Here is a 24547-nt window from a genome sequence, read left to right as displayed (position 1 = left end):
TGTGTTGTAACATGTACTGATTGCGTGGTTCGCGGCTGAAGTGCTGAAGTGCTGAACCAAACAATTAATCGTTAGTAACAGAAAGGGTATGGTTATTTTGTACGTAAAACACATTGTATCAATACAATCTCAGTCAGGAGAAATGGAAGGTTAACGCTTCGAGTGTGTCCCGTGCGTCGGTGCTGGCTTAGCAATGCAATAGGAATTCACTGACTGAGCACTGGAAAATATCATATAAACCTAAGTATGACAGAATAGAGAAAACAATTGTGACTACGACAAAGAAAAACAAACAAGGTTCTGCACATTCCTGGGAAAATAAGTATATAATGACACACTCAGCGTACGCGCATTGATATATGTGCCAATTTGTTTTAATGTCGGCTGAAAAATAAGATATACAAATCGTTTTTAATTTCTCTCGCCCTCAACATGTCTCTGTGTGTCCTATTAGCCCCTAACATGAAAAGCATAGAGTTTTAACCTGTTTAACAAAGAACGATGTAGCGAAACAGCTTTCTCTTAATTTGTGGTTTCGGTTTTTACGCCACCCGCGCCGCCGCCGCCGCCGCCGAGGTAATCCATAGAGTTAATACAATCAAAGTAATCTAGTAACGTTGATCAGGCACCTAAAGTACAGTGGCCACTGTACCTAAAGTAGCGCCCATGTGGTAGCGCCGATGGCGCCGCCGCCGCCGACTAAAAACGACCACCACGCCGCCGCCGGTCGAAACCGGCACGGCGCACACCTCCCTCTCCGCATCGTGTGTCGGTTCACCATGAGCGTTGTCAGCGTCCGTGCGGGTTTTCTCGGGCTGTCAAGGGCCGTCAATCGCAAGCATCTCCGGTTGCGCGGTAAGTGCGAATGAAAATATACTCTTTTCTGTGTGCCTAAACTAGGTATCGAACAACGTACGCTTATATAAAAGACTGTAAGCCGGTAATTACGGAAATGCGGGTTGCGGATCGCGTGCTGCTTTCGAAACCATGCGTGGTGCGAAAGTGAAACTATACAGCACTCACTCCAAGGGCTCCGAGCGCTTTCCCGAGCATCTCTGTGCATGGTTGTGAAAGTGAAGTGAGCATCGCCGTGGTTAGGATGTCCATGATTACGCGGGCTTCCCTACATGCGCATCGGCGTCGGTCGTGAGTCATGGTATGCTGTTGATGAGTGGTGGGGTTTTCCAGAGCAACACATCTGTTCAGGCACGTTGCAGCTTAAGGCTCCCGACTGAAAGCGTGTACGGGCGCCTTTCGTTTCGTTTTCATTTCGCCTAACGGAAAACGGAGATGCTCCCGCCGCGGCCTCGATCGAACCCAAGTACGACTCGATGCTCAGCAGCCGAACGGTATGGCCAGAGCCCCGCAGCGAGTGAAACTTCTTGCCTGCCTGGAGTGAACTGAAAATTGATTTTTACGTAAGGGAAGCCGTCGCTGTGGCTCAGTGGTTGTGGTGCTCGGCTGCTGACCCGAAAGATGCAGGTTCAATCCTGGCTGCGGCGGTCGCATGTCGATGGAGGCGAAGTGCTAGAGGCCCATGTGCTGTGCGATGTCAGTGCACATTAAAGAACCCCGGGTGGTCGAAATTATCCGGAGTCCTTCACTAAAGCGTCCCTCATAACCTGAGTCGCTTTGGGACGTTAAACACCATAAACCATTTTTAAGTAAGGGAAGGAGAGCTGCAGACATATTTGGCTATATTTAGTACTTTTCAGTTCTAATTTATTTATTTATATTTAGAGCACAGTGCAGGCCCAGGGAAGGGCCCTGGCCGGAGGTGCACTATGAGAGCAACGACAAAAAAAAAGTACAGAGCAAGGTGTGAACAAAAATAGCAATTCAATGAACAGCCTGTTTTACGGCATCAGTGTCAAAGCATGATCATAGTGGTTGCTGATTTTCATTTAGTTAAATTTTGGAGATGCTTGTTCTGGCAAAGTAAGATGTTATTGATTCAGTGTGCCTGTTCCATGTTGACCTGGACTTTACCGTTTTAAGGTACAAATTGGGAGCCGTTGAAAATTTCTTATCTTTTAGTAGAAAGAAAAATTTTAACCTTTGTGTTCTGCTCCAAGCTGCAACAGATTGTATATTGTGTGGAAGCATTAGGGTAGATGGTGAGTCAGTGGTTTGATATTTAGAAAATATAAACCAAACACCTTTGCACTGAATTCTTTCTAGCACAATAATGTTAGTCTTTGTGTGAGCTAGGATCCCAAACAGTGCATGTATACTCAAGTTTTGGTCTAATCATGGTTATTTGCAAAATGTTTAACATTAGGAGGAGCTTGTTTTAACTTATGTCTAAGAAAACAGATTATGAAAGGAAGAAAAGCATACGGTGTCAGTATGTTTATTCCAGCTAACTGACTTCTGAAAGGTGCCGGGTGGGAAGATAAAATGAAAAGGAATGAGTGATCCACATAAGTACTGTCTTGTCAGCATTTAGTCTCATCCCCCATTCAATGCACCATTCACTAATATTTGAACTGAATTGAAGAAAGTTTATTTTCCAGACATACAGGAAATGGGTCTCGGGCAAAAAGCTACAAGGGTAGCTTGAGAGATGATCAAGGCCCGGTAAAGGCAGAGCAGCAGAACATGTGCACGTTCAAGGCAAACATACGTATAGAGAATGAAATTATGTAGTATGAAAACCATCAAAAATAGGAGAAATACTTGTGCATATTAAACAAACAAATTAAAATGAAGACAGTAAATAACGGTCAACGATCGTCAAGCAGTATGCAGGCAACGTGGCTGAGCCTAAAACATAGTGAGTACTCATGACAAAGCTCGCCTAGGCAAAGAACAGAAAGACTGCGGCATTGATGAAATATAACTGAAAGTCCTTAATGGAGGTGGTAAATACGTTTGGGTTGTTTATGCTGTGATGACTTAGTGTGTATGGCAAAATCAAAGGAAGGCTCTGGTTTCTGTATAATGCCCTCGTTCGAGGAGCATCCCATATGTAGGATAGGCCCACCGATTTTTATTGTGTTCTCTATTTCTCGTAATTATTTTTCTGCTTTGTCTATGTGCTCATGGATCAATTATTTCAATCAACATGTGTATTGTGCATTGTAGGGCCTGGTCATACAAGCCAACTTAAAGGCTTTGGTTTGTGAAAATAAAATTATTATTATTATTATAAAATGAGTGCAGCTCCTATTGTTTTTAAAAAGTGCAGCGGGGTATTAATAATTTGGGGTGCTTCTGAGTTCATTGAGGGTGCGAATTTCCATGTCCCTGGCATGGCTGCCCTTGAAATCAGCCCATGAATGACTTCGGCAAAACCAAATATGATATGATAGCATTGTGGCGAAGGGTTGTTCTTTGACCTGCCTTTCCTAAATTCTTGTTATGCAGTTTAGATTTTTTTATTATTGTACTGATGGCCTTCTCCTGTGACATAATTTCCCAGATGATTTATGATCATTCTATTAAAGGGTTAAAGACACCTCAATATTTCTAGTGTATTTTTGCTTTCGAATGATGCGCAAGACATTAGTACACCTGGACCACCTCATGAAATTAGCCTACGCTCAGTAACTAACTGTAGTTTCAGCTTCAGCAGTCTAAACACTGTTGCGATATAAAAAGATATATAAAGCGATATATAAGCGCTCGTGGTGTCTTCTTATTCTATGTGTCCTGTCTATGTTTTTTGCGCTGTTACTTCGAGATGGATCACCAACAAGCCCAAGCTGCTGTTCTGGATAAAGAGAGAGCACCAGATTGCATGCGGCTCACAAGAACTGCAATATAATAGCTCTTTGTTCACTTGCTGCCATTTCAGCTTCTGGAGAAGTTTAGCATAGGAGTTTTATAGATCTTTTCATGACCCTTGGGTAAACCAGTTTTCTGCGATGTGGGGAAGCTTAATAGTACTCATTTCCTTCTTGCCCATGATTTGCTGATTCTTGACAAAGAACAGACTGTTTCCTCGTATCATTTTCTCAGTGCTTCAAGACATACAGCATTATGAAATGAACCTAAAGTAACCACTATGCATTGCTTTATTCAGTGTCTCACAGCACAGCTTACCATCTTCTAATTTTGTTTTCTTTGACTGCTAATCATGTGACCTTTCATGCGACTTATGAGTTTTCATTACTAGATGTAACTCACTGCTTCACAAGTAAGAAACATTTTACTATGGTCTTGCAGCAACGACGTCCCTTTTGCAGCCTGGTGAATGACTTAGGTAAGCTAAATGCTGTCCACCATTTCAATAGATGAGGGAATGTGGGCTGTTTCAATTTTTGCAAGCACATGCATATAACAAGTCAGCATTCCCTGTGGCAGTGCATTGCTAACTCTTCTGGAAAATATTTAGCATAGAGAAGTTCCTTCCTGCTTGACGTTGTTGAGAGCTCAGGCTGGTAAAACAAGCTAGTGCAGCCTGCTGTGAAGAATTGAGTGCAAATCTCAGACATCAAATAGCATTGCACTCTAGTAGCAGTGTTTCTGTGCCCACAGGTGGAAGTGAGCCAGGGCATGAAATTGAGAATTAAAGTGCGTCTTCTCTAGATGGGCCTGTCAGAAACTCTGAACATAGAGCTAACAGTGCTATGAGTGGCATGACTGCTGACTGTGATGTCTCACAAGATGCGCGTCTACAGAAGCAGACACCAGCAAGTCCAACAGACATTGAAGCACAGTTGCAAGTGTGTGCAGTGAGACATAGCATCACAAGACCTGCAGTTGACTCAGCTGCTTCAGATATTGTGCACCTATTTTCCAGAACTGCCAAAAACATGCCGTTCTCTCATTCATACCCCTTGTGGGGTGCCAACTGCGAAAAATGACAAATGGAGACTATGTGCATTTTGGTATTGTTGGTGGCATTGATCGTGTCTTGGAAGTGTGGTCACCTCTTGATGATTGTGTTGGTGCACTTTCTATTTCACTTATGGTTGATGGCCTGTCTTTGTTTAAAAGCAGTAGTTAGCAAGTTTGGGCACTTCTGGCTCAACTTCATCATCTGACCCACTCACAGCTTGATTCAATTTTTGCTGTAGGCATTTTCTGTGGAGCTTCTCTTGACGAGTACTTGGAACCTTTTGTCACAGATATGAAACCGTTGCTGGATAATGGGTGCTTCCACAAGGGGAAACATTATGAGATCACTGTAAAAGCATTTGTTTGTGATGCGCCTGCAAAAGCATTTGTGAAAGCTACGAAACAGTTTTCTGGTTGTTACGGGTGCGACAGATGCTGCTCAAAGGAAACATATCTTGGTGTATCACATATCAGAACATTGATAGCCCTCTGATAACAGATGATTCTTTCAGGCAACAAGCCCAAAGTGAGCATCACACGGGATTGTCACCACTAACCACACTTGGTTTGGAAATGGTTTCAGGCTTCCCATTGGACTACATGCATGTGCCTTGGGGTATTATGAAAGCTGGTTGCCTATTCGGTTGTTGGTCCTTGTAAGGCCCGTCTTTTTGCAACAAATTTCAAATTTGCTGTCTGCATTTCGGGCTTGCGTACCAAGAGACTTCTCACACAAGCGTCAGGAACTTCAGTGTTTTGAGCGATGGAAAGCCACAGAGTGCAGGCTGTTCCTGCTATATTTTGGGCCAGTTGTGCTGAAGAAGGTGTTAACACCCCCCGTATGCAAACATTTTTTTGTGTTTACATGCCCCCATTGCCATTTTGTGCTGTCCTTCTATGTTTGGTTGTATAGAGTATGCAAAGAAGTTGCTCCGAAGATTTGTTTTGCAATGCAAAGAAATTTATGGTGCAGAATCTCTCGTGTACAATGTTCATGCCCTAATCCATCTGGCTGATGACTGAAAAAAATTTGCGACACTTGATAGCTTTAGTTGCTTTGCCGTTGAAAATTATCTCAAAGAACGGAAGCAGTCAGTGAAGTCTAGCCGCAAACCATTAGAGCAGTTATATCTTAGTATCACAGAAAAGGATAGCGCTCTTTGCAATAAACATGTGATGCAAAATCAAGCACCAACTGCTGGTGTTCTTGAAGCTTCAAGACATGAGAAAGGCCCACTTTTGTCATATGCTAACTGGAAGCAGTTTGACAGGGCCATTTGTAACAACAACATTGGGACAAACAAACGTCCTGATAACTGTGTGTTGCTCACGAAAAACAGCATTGTAGTGGTGACCAACTTTTTGGAATTAGGATCAAAAACTTTGGTCATGGGGAAGCTGTGAAAAATCGAGGGTAATGTCTACATGCAACCTTGCAGGTCATCGCTTCTGTCTGTTTTTTGTGTCTCAGAGTCAGAAACTTGACGTGTTCTCATTTGAAGTCATCATATGCAAGGGAATGCTGTTACTCAGTAAAACTAAGTGTTTGTTCCCATGTTTCATCTGCTGTATGGGTACTGAATGCGTAAAGCTCTGTTTCCTAAAAATGAGGCTAACAATACAAACAGTTTGAAGCAAATAGAAAAGACAAGCTGAAAGCATGATGCTATGAAGCCTAGCCCTTTGTTGATTACTGAGTTGTCACAAGTTGTAACCTTCAACTCCCTTTGCAGTAAACCTTCCTTTGTTGAGGTTTGCTGCATTGTGATTCTTGGAGTAGTTTGATTCTTCACTGTAAGCTTGGGCTGTAGGATGCAGTTCACTATAGCAGAACTGATGTACGACCACACCTTTTAAAATAAATATGCATGTCCTGACAAGCCGCTGGAAAAAACAAGTTTCTGCATAATTGGGAGGAATTATTGTGCTTTGTTGAATCACTCATTTACTTCCAAACCAATGTGATCAAGATGGGTTGCACTGTATTGCTAAATATAAAAAATAATAAACTTGAGTACCATCATTTCAGCATGCATAAAGCATTCCGTAATGTTTTACATACAGATATACAAAACAAAGCTGCTTGGAACAGTTTAAGTGCTTGTAATCTATTATTGCATAATCACAGAGTATTGCATAACCTCCAAATTCACATAAGTGTCCTTCATAAATGGGCACTTTGTGTTCACTTTTTGTGGTGTTCAACAGGCCCTCAGAATTACTTGTATTGCTTGCCTGAGACCAAATTTTTCTTAAATTCTTTAAGGCTTCATTTGTGTGGGTGACGTTGATTGGTTCCTCAGAAATGTCTTAGTTGTAGACATGAATAAAAAATTAAGAACATACCTAATTCCTAAGTATCTACAGTAGAAAAGCAACATTTTTTCTGTAGCAAAATAACTTGGAATCACTGTACCTCCAAATTTAGTTTGAAGGTAAAGGATAACGGGGTCATGAAATTTGGGGAATCAAATGTTCGCAACCTTTTTGTCAACTAGTGGCCACATAGGAAGTTGTTTACTTTGGCTTGTAGCAAACCAAAGCACAATGACTGCATTATAGTGAGTGCAGTTATGCTGCATGTGTGAGGAAGCCAGCAGCAGCATTCAGGGATTGGCTTGAGGGGTGCTGCAACTAAACAGAGCACCAGCCCATGCTTGTTACTTGCGTGTTGAAATCTTATGAAAGTGCACCCTTGTAAGTTTGTTCTTCACTTCATACCTACCATCTTTCTGATCTGATATTGAAGGAAAACTGTGGCAGAGGGGTACCCTATGAAAGTTGTCTTAATATTATAGCAACTTTGGGATTCGATCATTTTGTGTTGATGGCCACATTTTATATCTTAGAGCTTAGATTTTTAAGTGAACAGTTCTAAATATACTGAGTCAAATAATGAATAAGCAACTTCCAAACCTCTCGCCCTTCTCATGAGTAAAGGAACAACAGCAGTAAACATACTACGTACAGTATTGTTCTTTATTGTGCTAAATGTACCACTGCAATACTGCTTTGGATGTAGTTCTATTTTATGCATATCTGCATTTGTGTATGAATTCACAAACTAGTGTGTTTTGTCGCAATGCTTAATGTGGTAAGTGGTTAATTTCTGATGAGCCATATTCGCATTACGGGTATCATATAATGGCATCTCTAAATGAAGGCAGTACTTGTGTCGTCCCCGACCATTGGGTTATAAGAAGGAGACAGTGGGCCTTTGGCCACTGCCAACTTCCAAAATAGATCCTGGTACAAAGACTAAGCCAACAACTGTATTTTGTTGAGTAAATTTAACAAGGAGCAACAAGCTTTCTTGAGTATCCTTGAAAATATTTCAAACTTTGTTTTACAGTGCTCTAGGAAATTCTCTGATTAGATGCTGTGGAAATTTTTATCACTATGGTCTTGGTCACTTGTAAAGAGATTAAACCTGAAAGGAAATAAAATATGCATGCCTTGAGATGTCACGCAAAACAGGGCTAATCAGCATTGCTCAGGAACAAGTGCTAAATGTTGCAGGTCACTTAAACTAGCAACACTTGCTAAACATGAATTGTCAACCAGACTTGATTGAGTGTTATAGCATGCATAAAAGCAAGTGAGTTTTAAAACTACTTGATAAGAGAACTTGCTGTTTAAATCTTCAGATGGTTTCCAAAGAGCACATAATGTTTTGAAGACATTTTGCATCACAAGAACGAAAAAAGGGTTGTGTATGCATATTAGCCTTTATTACCTCTGTTTACGCAAGAATCAGCAGTATTATGCCCCAATACAAGGTGTTCTCAGTGGCAGTGAACTGATGGCAAAGTCAGATATCACCGGACTCTTAACAGTAGTTCAGTTCATTTGATATTGGCAGTCATAGTTCAGCAGCGGGCCACGTGACATGTTGGCACTTTATTATGGGCCCATTTTTCTGCCTGAGTCAGTGATCTTCTCTACTTTTTATGTTCTCAATCCACACAAAAGATTGCTATCGAGGCTACTATAGACCCAATGCTACTACTTTTAATTGGCCAGTACATATAGACAAGTTAAGGCATGAGCTAGCATCAAAGAAACTGCTGCCATGCGCTGAAACCAAACACGTCTCTGCATGATTGTCTTGGCTGTGTGTAGTGCCCAGCTTTGGCACATACGCAGTGTAAAGCTTATGTACAAATTGAAGTTCCATAAGGTTGAGTGTTTAAATTTAACAATAAACATTACCGTATTAATATCATTAATGAGCAGCTGTACATGGTGTAGTCATATGATGAATGAACAAATTTATTTCAGGAAAAGGACAGGCTGAGGGCAGTGATAGAAAGGCTAAACTGACTTTCGTGGTGTGTGCCATGTAAGAATTGTCAATTGCTCACCAACAGTAGGAAGCTTAACTCCTTTTCAACCAAACGGCAGTTAATAATGCCTGTGTAAAAGGGTTAACATACTGTGATTTTTAAGTCACAGGAGCTTGCTTTTTTTTTTTGTGGAACAATGCCCTGTAGCGTGCTTGCTTGAGCGTAACCCTTCATGTTAGTCATGGCTTTTTTAGTCTTCTGGTATTACAATTTGTATGTTTATATCCTGTTTTTCTTCAGTTATTTGTGCGTACCACCATGCTGCTATGTTGCTAGGTTCCAACCTATTAAAGCACTGGCTAGTTGAGATCTTGACTAATGGTTTGATTTTGTGCCTATGCTTTTTTGTGGGGATTTAAAATTTAAATATGATGACGTCTTGTTAAAAAGTGTTCTTTGCTTGTCGTATTGAGGATGTGTGTGCAAACCACAATACTCATCCATGTTACACATAACATAGCATGGCGTTGTTTATTTGTCGTATACTTATTCATTGAATGTTAAACTTCCCAGCAAACCAAAAACCTCTCTGAGACGTCTAGCTAGACATCTCTGAGAGGTTTTTGGTTTGCTGGGATGCTCCGATGGTCAGTGTAAAATTAAGTTTCTGTGTGACAGCAGCACAAAATCTGATGCATAAAGGTAAATGCCATTGCTGTATGTCTTTTAGTGCTGCATGTAATAAACTGGCTGACTGCTCTTGTCTTCCTCTTACATTGTGTGCTTTGTCAAGTGTTGTGTGCTGTACAGCCGTGTATTCACTATGCACCTCAGTAATTTGTTACTTGCTACATGCTAATCAGTGCCATTTCTCTCTGCAGACTCCTATGAAAGGGCGCAGGAGCTGCTGCCATGTGCTATTGAAATGTCCCATCTTGAATCTGAGGACTCAGAAAATGAGAGGCACCGAAGACAGATGCGAAAGAGGGTGGTGCTTTCTTCAGATAGTGATAAGATGACATCATTCCATGCAAAGAAAAGACCGTTCAAAGGACTTCACTGCAAAGGAAGAATACTTGGTCACCATGTAAACACCATTACAAAAACTTTGAGCCATTGCAGAGCTGTAAGCTCATTGCTTTATGCATATCTGTTAGAATTTTTCAAGGTGTAAACATAATTTTTGTGCCACACAAGCTGGCAAGTTTGTGTTATTTCCTTTGTATTTCTACTGCACTGCTGTCAACATTGAGCTTATGCTGCTGACAACCATTGGATGAAAAGTTTTTCAGGTGTAGTTCATGCACACTATTTGTTTGTAGGAAATTAACACAAGGGGGCACGAAGATTCAACTTTTTATCTGTTTTTTAGCACTTATTCACGGCAACTAGGAGCACAAATGTTGCCTCCATGGACTAGATTGTGGCTTGTAGCACTAGCGTTGCTTTATGTCAGGTACTCTTTAGGTGGGGGTGCATGTATATTGAAGAGCTTTTAGAAATTATGCAAGCTAGAACAGTTATGTTTTCACATCAAATTTCTGATCGTCTGGTCATTTTTTTTGTTTTAGAAGTTGTGTGCAACCTGCATTTTTTTATGGAACAAATCGTTTGAACAGTTGTTATGATTGGACAACTACATATTCATTGTCCTTTTTGCCTTCCTTGTATGTCCCTCTCTCTATACACAATCTCATTAGAGTATCGTAAAGTTTTGTCCATTTCCTCCTTTTCCGTTGTGCCTTCTAAAAGGACACTGAGGAGAAATTGACGTTCGTCTGTATCAATGGACTTCCTCATTCTAATGACAAAGAAGCTACTTTCACTGCAAAAGATGCTCTCATTAGCTAGAAAAAGCCAGAAAATGAAATGCAGGTATCTCTGATGTTAGTGACTTTCACTAGCAAACTGCTGTGAAGTCAATGCAGTTCTTTTTGGTGCAGCTCTTGAGGTTAGGTCTCACTGCCATTCACTTCGAAGAGGTGATTATAGGATCCCTTTCATTACTGACATTGCAATTGAATAAAGTGGCAGGAAAAAGATGTTTTATTTTTTAATCCAATTCTCTGGACAGTAACTGCATCTTTTGCTGCTGAATGATCATCAAGGTATAGCTAAAGAGCAGAATTTATTGTGCGAAGAACAGAAATTGGATGGAGTTTTAATAGATATATTCTTTTACTTTCTTTGAATTATGCCTTGTAAGACTTAGTCTAAGGCAAGGTGCACAAGTGGGTTGCACTCGTAAAGATTCTTTACCTCATTCTCTTCCAGTGTGCCTAATGTGTCGCGTATGTCCACTCTGTTTTTTTTTAAATTTCAGAGACCACTTTACCGGAGGCAAACTATAGGGGTATCACAGCACCAACTTCTACCAGGTCTCGTGTTGTGCATGCAGTGCAAGGTATTTTAGAGGGACACTTACAAGGCTGTGCATTATTCATTTCAAAAATGGATTTATCATTTTGAAATTTAACCATACTGTGATTGATGAGTTTGCTTGCTAAAGGGGTACTTAGTGAAACCACATCATCAGTTTTCTCTTTTGAGGGGTGAACAACTGAACATATTGTAGCTGTCTTTATAGATCTAAGTTTTTTTTTCTGTACTAGATGCTTTTTGGTACTATTCCAGAAAGCACAGCAACTGGAAGACTGACAAATGCATTGAATCGTAGTTTGTGGGTCATTTCTCAAAAAGCACAAAAACCTGAAATTTGTCATAGTTCTATTGATGGCATCCCCACTATCCATTGAGCTTATACGTCCACAGTGTTGAAAAGGTGTGCAAATACCATAGTGTAGATGGACCATTCTGGTTGGATATAAATGATGCTGTCCGCTAAGGTTTGAACCATATCGCTTAATATAGAGGTGGAGGGCAAAAACTGGTGCTGCGGTGTTGCAAGCAAACAAAGTTGATCCCTGCCCACTGATGGAGATGAATGTCCTCAGATAGTGGATGCAGCAATTGCTGGCTCTGAAGGTCTGCCAGGCATTGTTTAATTTGTAGAGAGCATTGTGCTGCGTAATATGCTGCGACTGCTGTACTCTACATCTGCCTTTATATAACCCCTTCAGCGGCGGTGTGTACAATTGTACACATCAAATTTGGCGCCGCGTGGCGCTCCCGCCCTTGTTTCAAACGGGATGGTACATCACGTGGGCATGTAAACATGCCTCCTAAGTGGTCAACTATCGCCATCTAGTTTTTTCGCACCAAAGCTGAAGCCCAAGCAAACATTGAAAATGGACGCCACCGCCTTTTACAGAGCAGGGCGTCAGTGCGTTGCAATTCTTTTTCTTTTTTCGCTTGTAAATTGTATTTAGAAGAATGGTGTTTTTATTAGCGTAATATATAAGGTTTGGGCTTTTCACGTGCAAAATGTTTTTGCAGCATGTGTTAAAGATGGCTGTGTGCCGCAGAGTGAAAGATGCGTGTGTACTATTGTACACATGGCGCCTCAAGGCCGCCTCACCTGATAACGCTGTTTCTGCTTTTTATTTCGTTTCTAAGTGGTAATGGAGAGCTTATGCACATCTTTTATGTATTAAGGGTCTCAGAGAGCACTCAGTATTTATTTATTTATTTATTTATTTATACATACTGCAGCGCAATTATATGCGCTATGGCAGGAGTGGGAAAAAAAACAAAATACTAAAGGTAACAAAATACAACAATATGTACAAAGTGAGCACAATGAAGTTCAAAACACACAAAAAGTAACAAACAAAAAAGGAACTGTTAATGGCACGGTCGGAATATTCAGGTATTATGTGTCTTCCATGGCAGTTATAAAACTTTGAACTGGAGATGAACGAATGGATCCAGGTAAAGAATTCCAGGCTTCTATTGAACGGGGAAAAAAACTGAATTTGAACAAATTAGTACGTGCAAAATGCGGTATTAAATTTAGCAAAATACGGTATTAAATGCCGTCAAAAAGCATCTACTACGTCCACTCAAGCTCTTTTGGGCAGAATAGCCGATGGAAACATCTCGGATGGGGACTTCTCAGACGATGAATTCGAAGAATCTGCCGAAATTGTGGTAAGTTTTGCCACTACACAAAAGCAGTTTTAAAATTTACTTCATGATTATTTCTATCACTCTTTTATTTTATTATAGCCTGCTTCAAACGGAGATCCTGTGCTAGTCTACCACAACATCAGTAGCAGTGACGATGAAGAGAATGTGCCTCCATCGCCAACGAAAAGAAAGAAAATCGTGGTCAAGTGGATTAAGAAGAAATTCTCACCAGTGGATACTGAGGGCAAGCTCATTCCTAACAGAGGATCAGCTGTCCTTGAGCCGCTTGAGTACTTTATGAAGTACTTCCCAGAGAAAATTTTTGATGACCTGGCACATTCAGTTGTGATGCGGCTCGTGGAGGCGCTCCCACATGGTCTCAACATGAGATGCTACATGGACAATTATTTTTCTTCGGTGCCGCTTTTCCGAGAGCTGCAATTGCTTGGGATTTTGGCCTCTGGTACGATCAAGGCGAACAGACTTCTAGGTTGTGAGCTCAAGAGTGAAAAGGAGTTGAAAAACGAGGGGCGCGGAAGCTACGACTTCAGGATTGCTGAAGAAGAAGACGTAGTGATTGTTCGCAGGCACGACAATGGCCCAGTCAACATGGTCTCTACATTAGTTGGAATAGGCAACATCACCAAGGCGAAGAGGTGGAGTGAAGCAGCAAAAAAACATGTTGAGATCGACTGTCCGCAGGTAATCGCCCAGTACAATCAATTTATGGGTGGCGTGGACAAGCTCGACTTTTTGATGTCCTTGTACCCCCGCCATTCAAAGACAAAGAAATGGCCAGTGAGAGTAATCGTCCACTTCATCTCCTTCTCCATCTGCAACAGTTGGCTTGAGTACATTCGCGATGCTAATGCAGAGGGACTTCTCAAAAGGGAAGTGAAGGATGTAATGGGGTTTCAGTCAGACATTGCACCGAGCTTGATTGCAAGCAACAGAACAGCACCTAACAGGAGGGGAAGACCAAGCACGAGCACAGCAAAGCCTGCCCAAAAATCACATGTCGGCACACCTCTGCCGACAAACTCCACAAGATTTAAAGGGAACAACCACTGGCCCATTCACATCAACGCCAACTTTCCGAAAAGGTGCTGAAACACGGGCTGTCTGTCAAAGTCTCGAATCTGCTGTTGTAAATGCGGAGTTTTCCTCTGCCTGAGTGCCACCAAGGACTGCTACTATGAATTTCATCACAAAATGTAGGAACCATCCAAGTAGGCAAGCTGAGAGGTATTGGAAATGCACTCTTAAGTACTTGAAAAAAGTTAACAGTACCTTAAAATGATTGTTTCTTGAGTAAGTGGACATAGACATATTTCGCGGCATAGAGGCGCCATGTGTACAATCGTACACAGCAAAAAAATTTTTGATCGCTCAATAAACATGTTGTTTTTTCATATTACTCAGTTCGGATCGTTATTTAGAGGCAATATGTGAAGGAATCGCAATTTTCTTTCGTGTTTATCTTAATTCGCGCCCGAAGGGGATAAGCAACATTCCTCGTCCCTTAACCCCAGCGCAGCGTGGAAAACCGGTACATTTTCCTCGTTAACCTCTCCCCTTTTTCATCTCCCTGTGACTCTCTCCATCCTCTTGGTGAGGAAGATGGCCTAAATATATGCGCAGTATGCCTGCGTAACTTCCATCTTAGATGGGACTAGGCTGCAGCTCGACAAGCAATATTTCTCTATCCCTCCAAGAAGTAAATAATATTTTATGTGCCCTGTTTTCTTGAGTATTTGTTTAGTGCTTTTCTTTAGGATGTGCAGTATTCTAAAAAAACATGACCATTTTGATACCTAAAACTTTGGAAACTTGCAATGCTGTTTTTTTTTTTGCTAATTCTAGATATTGATTTTATGTCCAGTTGCTCTCAATGGCATGCTCTTTTTCTTTCTTGCAGCTGGTGTACTACAGCTCAGAATGTTTGCAAAAATGCCCTCAGTAATCTTGTTCTCAAACTAGGATACACTACCTGAAGTAACTCCCTTGACTGACTCAGTCAAGGCTACAAGACTGAAGCCATCAGTCACTGAAACCAAGGAGCATAGGGGATGTTCTTTCCATCCCTTCCTTTGTCTACTCCACCAAGGCTACTAATTCCTCTCCATAACAGCAGAAAGAAACAGAGCATTATATTGCAAAAATGGGAGATATGGTTCCACAGTACAACTGAGGCCATATGAGGACCACCCCACAATGGTATGGCCCCCTGAAGTTCCAGAGCTTTGAAGGCCCGAGGGTGAAAGATCTGATCACCATCCAGAGATTTGATACTGCAAGTGGGCTGTAAGTAGCCTGCTGTGCCTCTCAAGACCAAACATAATTGACACCTTTGACAAAGACTGTAGATTGAGTTTTACCATGAGCCAGTTTCCTAGGATGACCAGTTCGGTACAGAAAGGGACCTTTTGTATCTGCCATTTTTGAAGGCTTGTGCTTTGCATCTAAGTAGTTAATGTGGGTGTCCTTAATTCGAGAATTTGAGTAGCCTGACATGATATTATAAAGGCCTGATGTATATTGGAATAGTGATAATTTTTCTTTTATTTTTACTTAGGTGATCACCTTCATGCTGGTCGCTGATTTGACAACACATTCAGGGATAACAGTTCTTCAAAGAGTAAGTTCTACGTATGCATATTTATTTGTTGAAACAACTGTGAAACCGTAAAGGAACAGGCACAGGGTCATCCACAACTAAGGTGAACACGTGAGAGAGGTTGGCCGTGCTCTTCACAGTGCCAGCGTGCCCTACCATATAGAGCATCAAAGCAAAGTGGTACCGGGGCAAAGGGATTTGGATGTGTTGCATCACGTTGTCTGTTTTTTCACTTCATTGGGCATCCGCAATGGACTCACTGCCATTGTGAAGAGCAGCACAGCCTTGGACTTGCATGTTCACCCTAAATATGGACAAGTTATAGTAGTGTATTTGACAGTTCATGGTTCTGCTGCAAATTTAGTAATGCCACATTTCAGTAAAGTCATAGTTGCTGAGAGTATTACTTAATTTAGCTTGCTAACAGTGGAAAGAGCATTGCAGTGTCCTGAACCTTTATGCTCCTTGCAAAGTTGGGTGTTTGTCTAGAGTTTTAAGCTTGGCATGAGACCACATAATTGTAGCAATCGGCAGTCAAGGACTTATCACAGCGTACAGAGCAAACATGTGCTGAACAAATTACTGCCATTTGCTCCTCCTGTGTAGCCTCTTACTTTGCAGCATGATGCATCAATTGAGGTTGTGTGCTGCAGAGAGTTCTGCATCACCTCAGCACAAAGTACAGTAGAACCCCTCTATAGTAACATGACTCAGACCAGCGAAACTCTTTACTATATGAGGGTCTTTACTACATCAGTCCGGCAGAGTGCATTGGGCTGAGCTGACGCATTTTACTCTACCTGTCTAGATTGATGAGATTTGAAGCTGCCTGCTGCAGACGCACGTGACCTGAGTGGAACCTTCAAGCAAAGGCAGACGCTACGACATCCAGGTATGGAATTGACTTGAAGCAAATGAATCTTGATAAGCTGCAAAAGTGGTCTTGTTGAACTTGTGATTCTAGAAAATCAAAGCTGGCCAGTGCAAAAACTGATACTGGCAATGCGGGTAGTCTGGACGATCACTTGTTGACTGATATCATGGCTAAGCTTGACGTCATCCTAAGCCGCATTGATATCATTGAAAAAAAGCAGGAAGAACAACTGGCGAAGCCCAAGGCAGCTAACAGTAAGCTTGAAGCGCAAGCATTAACAATCCAAGGAATAGAGACATCCCTTGAAATGCTCTCATCCAAATACAATGACATTTTAGAAACTCTTGAATCTGAGGGAACTGAAATAAAAGAACTGAAGAAAATGACCACTGATCTAGAAGAACAATTGATAGCAAAGTGTGCTCGCCTCTCGATGGTGGAACAAGATGTGAACAGGCTGGAATTACTCCAGGCAAAATAACCTGGAAATATACGGTGTCAAGGATAATGGTCATGAAGACCTAAGAGCAGTTTTGCAGTCTATAGCTGAGAAACTTACACTTTCTATACCAATTGATAAGGACACTGAGGCAGTACACAAAATTGAAATCAAATCCAGGATTGCAGATCCATTCCTAGTGCGATTTGCCAAGAGAGAACAGATAAATGGATTGAGAAAAGAACCAACTAAGGGAAGAAGATATTTTCATTAATGAAAATCTTACCACATGCATAAAGAAGCTGCTCTGGATGGCCAAACAAAAGGCGAGAGAGAAAAATACCGCTTCGTTTGGGTTTGCAATGGGTGGATATTTGTGAGAAAGCAAGAAGGTGATTCCGTGATCCAAATCGACAATGAAGAAGCCTTAACCAAATTGTTATGAAATGGCTGACAGCTTTAACTTTGTAAGTGAATGGGAGAAGAGGAAGGGTGAATGGGTGAATGGAATGTCAAGTGATGTCCTTGAACTAACATACGTCAATGTAAGGAGTTTAAAGAAAAATTGGGACACACTACAGGTACACTTGCAAAGAGCTCTGCCATCCCTGCAGGCTTATCCTGATGGAGGTTAATATTAGCGAACCTGAAAGCTTGCAGTTCTCATTTATGGGCTTTCAGTCATTTTCATTATGTAGAAAAAACAAAGAGGTGGCGGTATACTCATGTTTGTAAATAATGATTGGATATGCGAACAGGTGCACGCTGATTTTGTTGAAGCAGAAGTGATTGCTCTAAATGTTACAAAAGGTGCAGATGAATTCTTAGTAAATGTTAGAATATAATAGACCGCCCAAATAAAAACATAGTAACTTTTTTAGAAGACCTTTGAGCTTCGTTTGTGTCCAAGGATCAAAACAAGTTATTCTAGCTGAGCTTGTAACTTTAATTTAGATATCTGTAACGTAAACAAATGGGAGTATCAGAATACCTGACCTTACTAGCAAGATTTGGACTGGAAAATAAAATTCAAAGTTATACATGTGAAGAAATTTTAGAATCATTTAACACAAAGTTGTACTGAACACATCAGTACAAAATTGTGTATAGGCAGTTCTTTTGGGTGTGTAATTAAGAAAAAAGTAGCAGACCATTTATTGTGGCCTTGGCCATTTTGAGAGATCTTGATCAATCCGGCCAACAATTCCAGGAGAAGTTAATTTTCAACAAAGCTTATGTCGATAAACAAATCAGGTCTTTTTACTGGGACAGGCTCACATGTGCTGATCATTTACACTGCTATGAGTTATTGGTGCAGAGTTTTGCTGGTATATGCCGCAACTCCCAAAGGAAAATTAAGCTAAAAAGAAGAAACCCCCCCAGTCCCTGGATTGACAAAGGAATTCTTGAACTCTGCTACATTAAAAGCAAACTTCAGAAAAAGCTCCAGGAGAAGCCAGCTGATAAGAGTACTGTTGTGTATGTATAAGGGGTGCTACCAATCATTCATCTCATCTGTATATAACGGACAGTGAGTGGAATAAAAGGGTGTTCCCGATACCCTGTCTATGTAGCCTCGTCTGGAGGTTTCGGCACATCGAGCCACAAGTACAAAAAAAGAATTTCGAAAAATTAGAAATAAAATAACAGTGAAAATAAAAGTAGCTAAAAAACGTTACCACCTACAGAAATTCTCTGCACCTCGCTACGGTTCTAGGAAGATCATCTAGATGTACAATTGATGATGCAATAAAACAAGGTTTCCCGAATGTTGAAAGCAAGAAACTGGCTGAAGACATACATTTCATTGACTCTGTGACGAAATTACTTGCACCTAATACTTTGTGTGGTGCTCACAGCACAACAAATAACTCAAATGTTCATTCTGCTTACCTGCCTCCTATCTCAGAAACTTAACTGTCGAATATAGTTAAGACGTTAAAAGTCACGAAATTGCCTTGCTACGATGGCATTAGAATGAGAGATGTTGTTGTTCATTTTGATAAACTAAAAGTAGTGTTGCTTCACGTCATCAACGAAATCTTAAAAACAGGCCACCATCATCATCGTCACCACCAGCCCGGCTACGCCCACTGCAGGGCAAAGGCCTCTCCCATATCTCTCCAATTAACCCGGTCCTTCGCCAGTTGTGGCCACCGTATCCCTGCGAATTTCTTAAGCTCATCCGCCCGCCTAACTTTCTGCCGCCCCCTGCTGCGCTTGCCTTCTCTTGGAATTCACTCCGTTACCTTTAAGGACCAGCAGTTATCTTGCCTTCGCATTACATGCCTTGCCCAAGCCCACTTTTTGCTCTTGATTTCGAATAGGATGTCATTAACCTGTGTTTGTTCCCTCAACCACTCTGCCCACTTCCGATCCCTTAGTGTTACACCTATCATTTTTCTTTCCATAGCTCGCTGCGTTGTCCTTAACTTAAGCTGAACCCGCTTTGTTAGCCTCCACTTTTCTGCCCCATAGGTGAGTACCGGTAAGATACAGCTGTTGTATACTTTTCTCTTGAGGGATATTGGTAAACTGCCATTCATGATCTGAGAGAACCTGCCATATGTGCTCCACCCCATTCTTATTCTTCTAGTTATTTCCCTCTCATGATCCGGATCAGCGGTCACTACCTGCCCTAAGTAGACGTACTCCCTTACCGTTTCCAGCACCTCTCTATGAATTGTGAACTGCTGTTCCCTCAGTGCGAGACTGTTGAACATTACTTTGGTTTTCTGCATATTAATTTTTGGCCCCACCGTTCTTCTCTGCCTCTCTAACTCGGTGATCATGCTTTGCAGTTCATGTCCTGAGTGACTTAGCAAGGCAATGTCATCAGCGAATCACAGATTACTTAGGTATTCTTCATTAATTCTTATCCTCAACTGTTCCTGATTTGGGCCCTGGAATACCTCCTGTAAATACGCAATGAATAGCATTGGTGAGATCGTGTCTCCCTGCCTGACACCTTCTGGAATTTTATTGCTGACTTTGTGGAGGACTATGGTAGCTGTGCGATCGTGGGATCTAAGATATGGTCTTACTATTTACGGTTCCACATCCACATAGAAATTAAATGTAGTAAATAGTGTTTTAAGAAAAATTACATGCAGCCTGTCATATGGTACACAGTTTCATAGTGAACATCTATTATTTAGCATGAATTGATTTAATATGCTATTCATGGAAAACATTATGCAACATTTATGCAAACATTATTTCTCATGTTCCTTCAAAGTGGAAAACATAAAATCACGACCCTTACGCCGCATAGAGAAATTTATTATTCCACATGTGTACACTAACTATGGAAAGAGAACCCGTGCATTTTATGTACCTTCATGTTTCAACAAATTTGAAATCGATAACACACTCACCTCTGTTCGAAAAATTAAGGCATTTATACGGTCATTTGTGCAATCAAATGAATGACACCATGTTCTTTTTAAACACTGCCCTTGTTAGACAATTCATTGGGTAAAGTGCTCTTGCTTTATATGTAGTGCTGAAAAGATAATTCAGTTGCAAAACTGCCCTGTCTGTTTTTTTTATGTGTTATGATGAAAATACTATCTTCTTCATGCACTATGCTATGTCCTAATACGTTGTTTCGAGCCTCGCTGCTTTGCGACATGCATGTGTTCCATATCTTAATCTGTGTTATTTCTGTTTCAACATTTATGTGCTTTTTATATTATGTTTTTTTTGTGGATGTCTTTGTCCTGATGCAGTCGGGCTGTACTGCCCAGCCAAGCTCACAAGCATCAATGCTTAACCGGGCTGGTTATTATTATGTACACTTGCCCGGAAATAAACTACTGATATTTTTATTGTTATTATGAGTTTTTGGTGATGGCATGTGTCTCTGAGGATGCTGTGCGGTAATTGGCTACTTACTAAACACAATGTTGCTTTATAAAATAAACACCCACAAATACCTTCCATCCTACGCTTATTGTCCCTTTATGTGATAATTATTTGTTTTAATTTATCACATTTCATGTTACCACATTTTGATTTTGTTTACATCTTGAGGAAGGACTGCATTTGCACAAATGCAATGTGGCTACGTATACAACACGAGTTTGATTTCATTTGAAAACAGAAGTTTTGCATAAGCATGACATCATTTTCCGCAGCCTCAGCATCATTTAAGTGGCAATAGTTAAACATGCGACACAGTTGAGGCGGTACCGCTCGCGCAGTGCCGCCGCGCCTCCGCTTCTTGCTGCCGCTTTCCTGTGCTGCGAATGTTTGCCCTTTCCTTCCCTTCCCTACTCTTCACTACATTTTTACTGTCTTTCCTTTCTCAGCGACCCGTGCCTCCTCCTTTCTGCGTTTTTAGCCAGCTTTACTTTTTTTTTTTCCTGCATGCTGTGCACTTTGCCTCCCGGCCCTGAGGCATAAAGTTAATATCCCCAAGGACTTCCACAAGTTTGCTTCTCCTTGTAGCTTTTGAGCTTTGTGGTGAAGCTATCTCAAAAAAAAAACATCGTTTTATCGTTTTTGGTACGCATTTATCACCGAATGTCGGCCTCACACGCAACGCATTGTCATTCCATGGTAGGTACATCACCACGTCCAGACGCTCTTTACTATAGCCATCTGTTTGAAAAAAAAATCTTTTCTTTAATTGAAAAAAATGTACAGTCTTCCATGATAGGTGAAATGGGACTGCAGTTCCACTTTACTATATGAGTTTGCTATAATGGGTTCTACTGTGTTTATGCATATTGCAGCAGTTAACTTTTTGTGAAGTATTACAAGTGCTAATGCAAAATATTCCCTTATTCTCTTCTTTTTCATTGGTAGCGATTTCAACACTCTTGGAACAGAAACTCCATTGCATCACCCAGCAATTTCTCGGGGAGAAATTCAAATACGCTAAAATTTTATAGCTTAGAACTACTGACGATTTGGGTTCAATAGGTTCTAGTGTAATTTGCTCAAGTCTTGAAATACATGCATTATATTCTTAATATAGTACACCTCCGTACCATAGCCTTTTGTGTATATGTGATTTAAGATTTATGACATGTGCTTTCGAGGAAGTATGCATTCTGTGGCATTTATTGAATATACACTACTTTCACTGTTCTAAATTCAAGCAATAATATGTTCTTATTTTCTCTCTATTTTATTCAGCTAACTCTCGTATGGCTATGTAAACAAGCTGCCTAAGCAAGTGTAATAACTGGGAACTCCACCACGTTTTGAGCTGTTCAATGAAAACTGGATGTAGGCAAAAGGAACACAATTTTGTATCTGTACTTGCGCAGTCTTCATCAAACAAGAATGTGAATGGTCTACAGAATTACTTGTGAACACCTGTTTGTGTGTTTAGAATTACTCATGAACGCCTGTTTGCCTTTCAGCTTCTGAGAAGTACTTTGATAACCAGATGTGCACCTTACAGGAATTGAAAACTGTGAGGACATTCATGTCATCCTCGCAAAGTGAGCACTACTATCTGCCCGATGCTGCCCTACGTTGCCAGCAGCTACAGCAATGGAGCTTCTGTGGCTTGACGAGTACCTGTCGGAAGGCAGCAACCTCAAAAAGCTGGTAAGCCACATAGGATGAAAATTGATTGCTTGGGTCTAAGCATTTGTATGCACTGTGCTTTCTTTAGGTGCAGTGGTTCACAAGATTCAGGGGGACGGACATGCAAGATTGTGTGGGGACTCTCCTGCAGCTCCTGCTGACCAAGGAAGCAGCACTTGGGTGCAGTTGGAAAGGTTCACAGGGCCAGAAGCTCGCATTTGAGCAGCTGCGACTTGACGAGTACCTGTCGGAAGGCAGCAACCTCGAAAAGCTGGTAAGCCACATAGGATGAAAATTGATTGCTTGGGTCTAAGCATTTGTATGCACTGTGCTTTCTTTAGGTGCAGTACTTCACAAGGTTTAGGAGGACGGACCATGATAGATTGTGTGAGGACTCTCCTGCAGCTCCTGCTGACCAAGGAAGCAGCACTTGGGTGCAGTTGGAAAGGTTCATAGGGCCAGAAGCTCGCATTTTAGCAGCTCCAGAACATCATCACGATGATGATTAGTATTGTACATTGCTTTCTATCATCTTGTCAATGAAGTAATAATGAAGCTGTAGAGTTGATGGCATATGCAGTTCGTCACAAATAGAATGATTATTATATCCTGCCTGCTCTCCGATACCTGCAGTGCTAAATATTTTACCCATGTGACGAATTGTGTGTGGATTGGAAAAGGAAGCAGCGCCAATCACTGATGCTTCTGTTCAATGCCATCATTTCAATGGCAGAATTGCCATCATTAAGGCAGGAGCAGAGCTAGGCCATCCTTGATGTAATTTATGTGAGCTCACCTATCCGAGAGTGCTGTAACCTATGGCTTCTGAGTAGAAAAACTGTGGTACAAGGCGAAAGAAAAGGTTGCGATAGTTGAGATTCTTCCTTTTAATTTTGAGGAGCAGTTAATGAGAAGCTTAATAGTCTTGAAATTGGGCCTTCAGGTTGATGTTTATCTGAAATGAGAGAACAGCAATAAAGTACTGCTCTTTTTTGGGGCACCTTAAGACTGTTGGTGTTGCATGTAATGAAATTACAGCTATTCATCGGAAAGGAAGCATTAGGTCTATGAAAATGTATCACTGCCACAAAAACAATGGGATATCAGAGTGGCAGCACTGTTAAGCTGATTACTGTTTTCATAACCATGGCATGCAACATGCAAGATTGGATCGGGATCGGGTACTCTGGGATCGGGGACAGCAAGATTGAATACAGGGTTGAATACAGACAAGGTGCCGTACTTATCAAACTGTAGTTGCTGGGCATTTTTTGTAGTGTCCAGACTTGGGAGAAACATATGCTTCTGGAGCCTCGGCTGCCATCAAGTGCAGTGTTCGCCTAAGCATTGGCCTACCATTGCTGCACTTCCAGATATTTTGTGAATACCTTTCAGGTAAAGGTGCTTCATTTAAGATAAATTTTTTCATACCAAAGGGTGTTTTTTTTTCTATGGGCGGTCGGCGCTCCGGCTCCGCTTTGGCAGCTGCATGGCGTCATAGAATTCTGTCCAGTCTCTACATTACAGACTAGTTGTCATGGTGCTAGAAGTGCCAGCGAGACACGTCTGTAATGTTCTTCAACTTCAGCAACAGGGGCACCAACAGAGGCGGAAAAGAGCAAAGTGCCCCCCAAAATTTTTGTTTTCAGAACAAAACATAGATCTAGGCGTACCCTTAGCTACTTTGTTCACAAAGTTTTTAATTTGCTGATAATGCAACATCGAGCACTGGCGATACCAGTTGTGTCACAGGCACGTTTGCATGAATGTGACTTGTCTCCACTTTCTGGCATATTGGATGAGAGAAATGTGCAAGGACAGCGTAGGTATGGTGTTAATCTGTCAGACAGAGGTAGATCGAGAAGGGCAAGTCAAGTTCAGCAGTGAATGCAAACATGTGATGCTTAGGCAGCTAAATTGTGGGAGGCACCCCCCCTGCCATCTGCACTTGATAAAACACCCCCAAGCTGCAT

The 24547-nt window shown here is 41.3% G+C and overlaps 1 protein-coding gene across 2 annotated transcripts; it reads left to right on the top strand.

Annotated features, from left to right (window-relative positions):
- The first annotated feature begins 757 nt into the window (after nucleotides 1-757).
- LOC149353483 (uncharacterized) lies at nucleotides 758-23574 on the top strand. 2 transcript variants are annotated; one of them, XM_089582592.1, is made up of 8 exons: nucleotides 758-855; nucleotides 4171-4207; nucleotides 11395-11475; nucleotides 15676-15738; nucleotides 16526-16609; nucleotides 22406-22595; nucleotides 22663-22848; nucleotides 22916-23574. In XM_089582592.1, exons 6-8 carry the CDS (start codon nucleotides 22539-22541, stop codon nucleotides 23081-23083), a joined length of 411 nt encoding a protein of 136 aa, XP_089438718.1. In that variant the 5' UTR covers nucleotides 758-855; nucleotides 4171-4207; nucleotides 11395-11475; nucleotides 15676-15738; nucleotides 16526-16609; nucleotides 22406-22538; the 3' UTR covers nucleotides 23084-23574. The 2 variants fall into 2 exon arrangements, with proteins under 2 accessions (XP_089438718.1, XP_089438719.1); XM_089582593.1 differs by lacking the exon at nucleotides 11395-11475.
- Nucleotides 23575-24547: the final 973 nt, after the last annotated feature.

The sequence above is a fragment of the Amblyomma mixtum genome, chromosome 3 (genome assembly GCF_055824585.1).
Source record: "Amblyomma mixtum isolate Tamu chromosome 3, ASM5582458v1, whole genome shotgun sequence".
Classification (NCBI taxonomy): domain Eukaryota; kingdom Metazoa; phylum Arthropoda; class Arachnida; order Ixodida; family Ixodidae; genus Amblyomma; species Amblyomma mixtum.
Note: the sequence above shows the minus strand (reverse complement) of the source record. Positions and strands in the feature narration are given on the sequence as shown.

Bases quoted from the DNA above. Each gene is read 5' to 3' on its own strand.
- LOC149353483 (XM_089582593.1), top strand. From the start codon at position 22,539: ATGGAGCTTCTGTGGCTTGACGAGTACCTGTCGGAAGGCAGCAACCTC. The intron at 22,596-22,662 runs GTAAGCCACATA...TGCTTTCTTTAG, and splicing joins GCAGCAACCTCAAAAAGCTG to GTGCAGTGGTTCACAAGATT. The intron at 22,849-22,915 runs GTAAGCCACATA...TGCTTTCTTTAG, and splicing joins GCAGCAACCTCGAAAAGCTG to GTGCAGTACTTCACAAGGTT.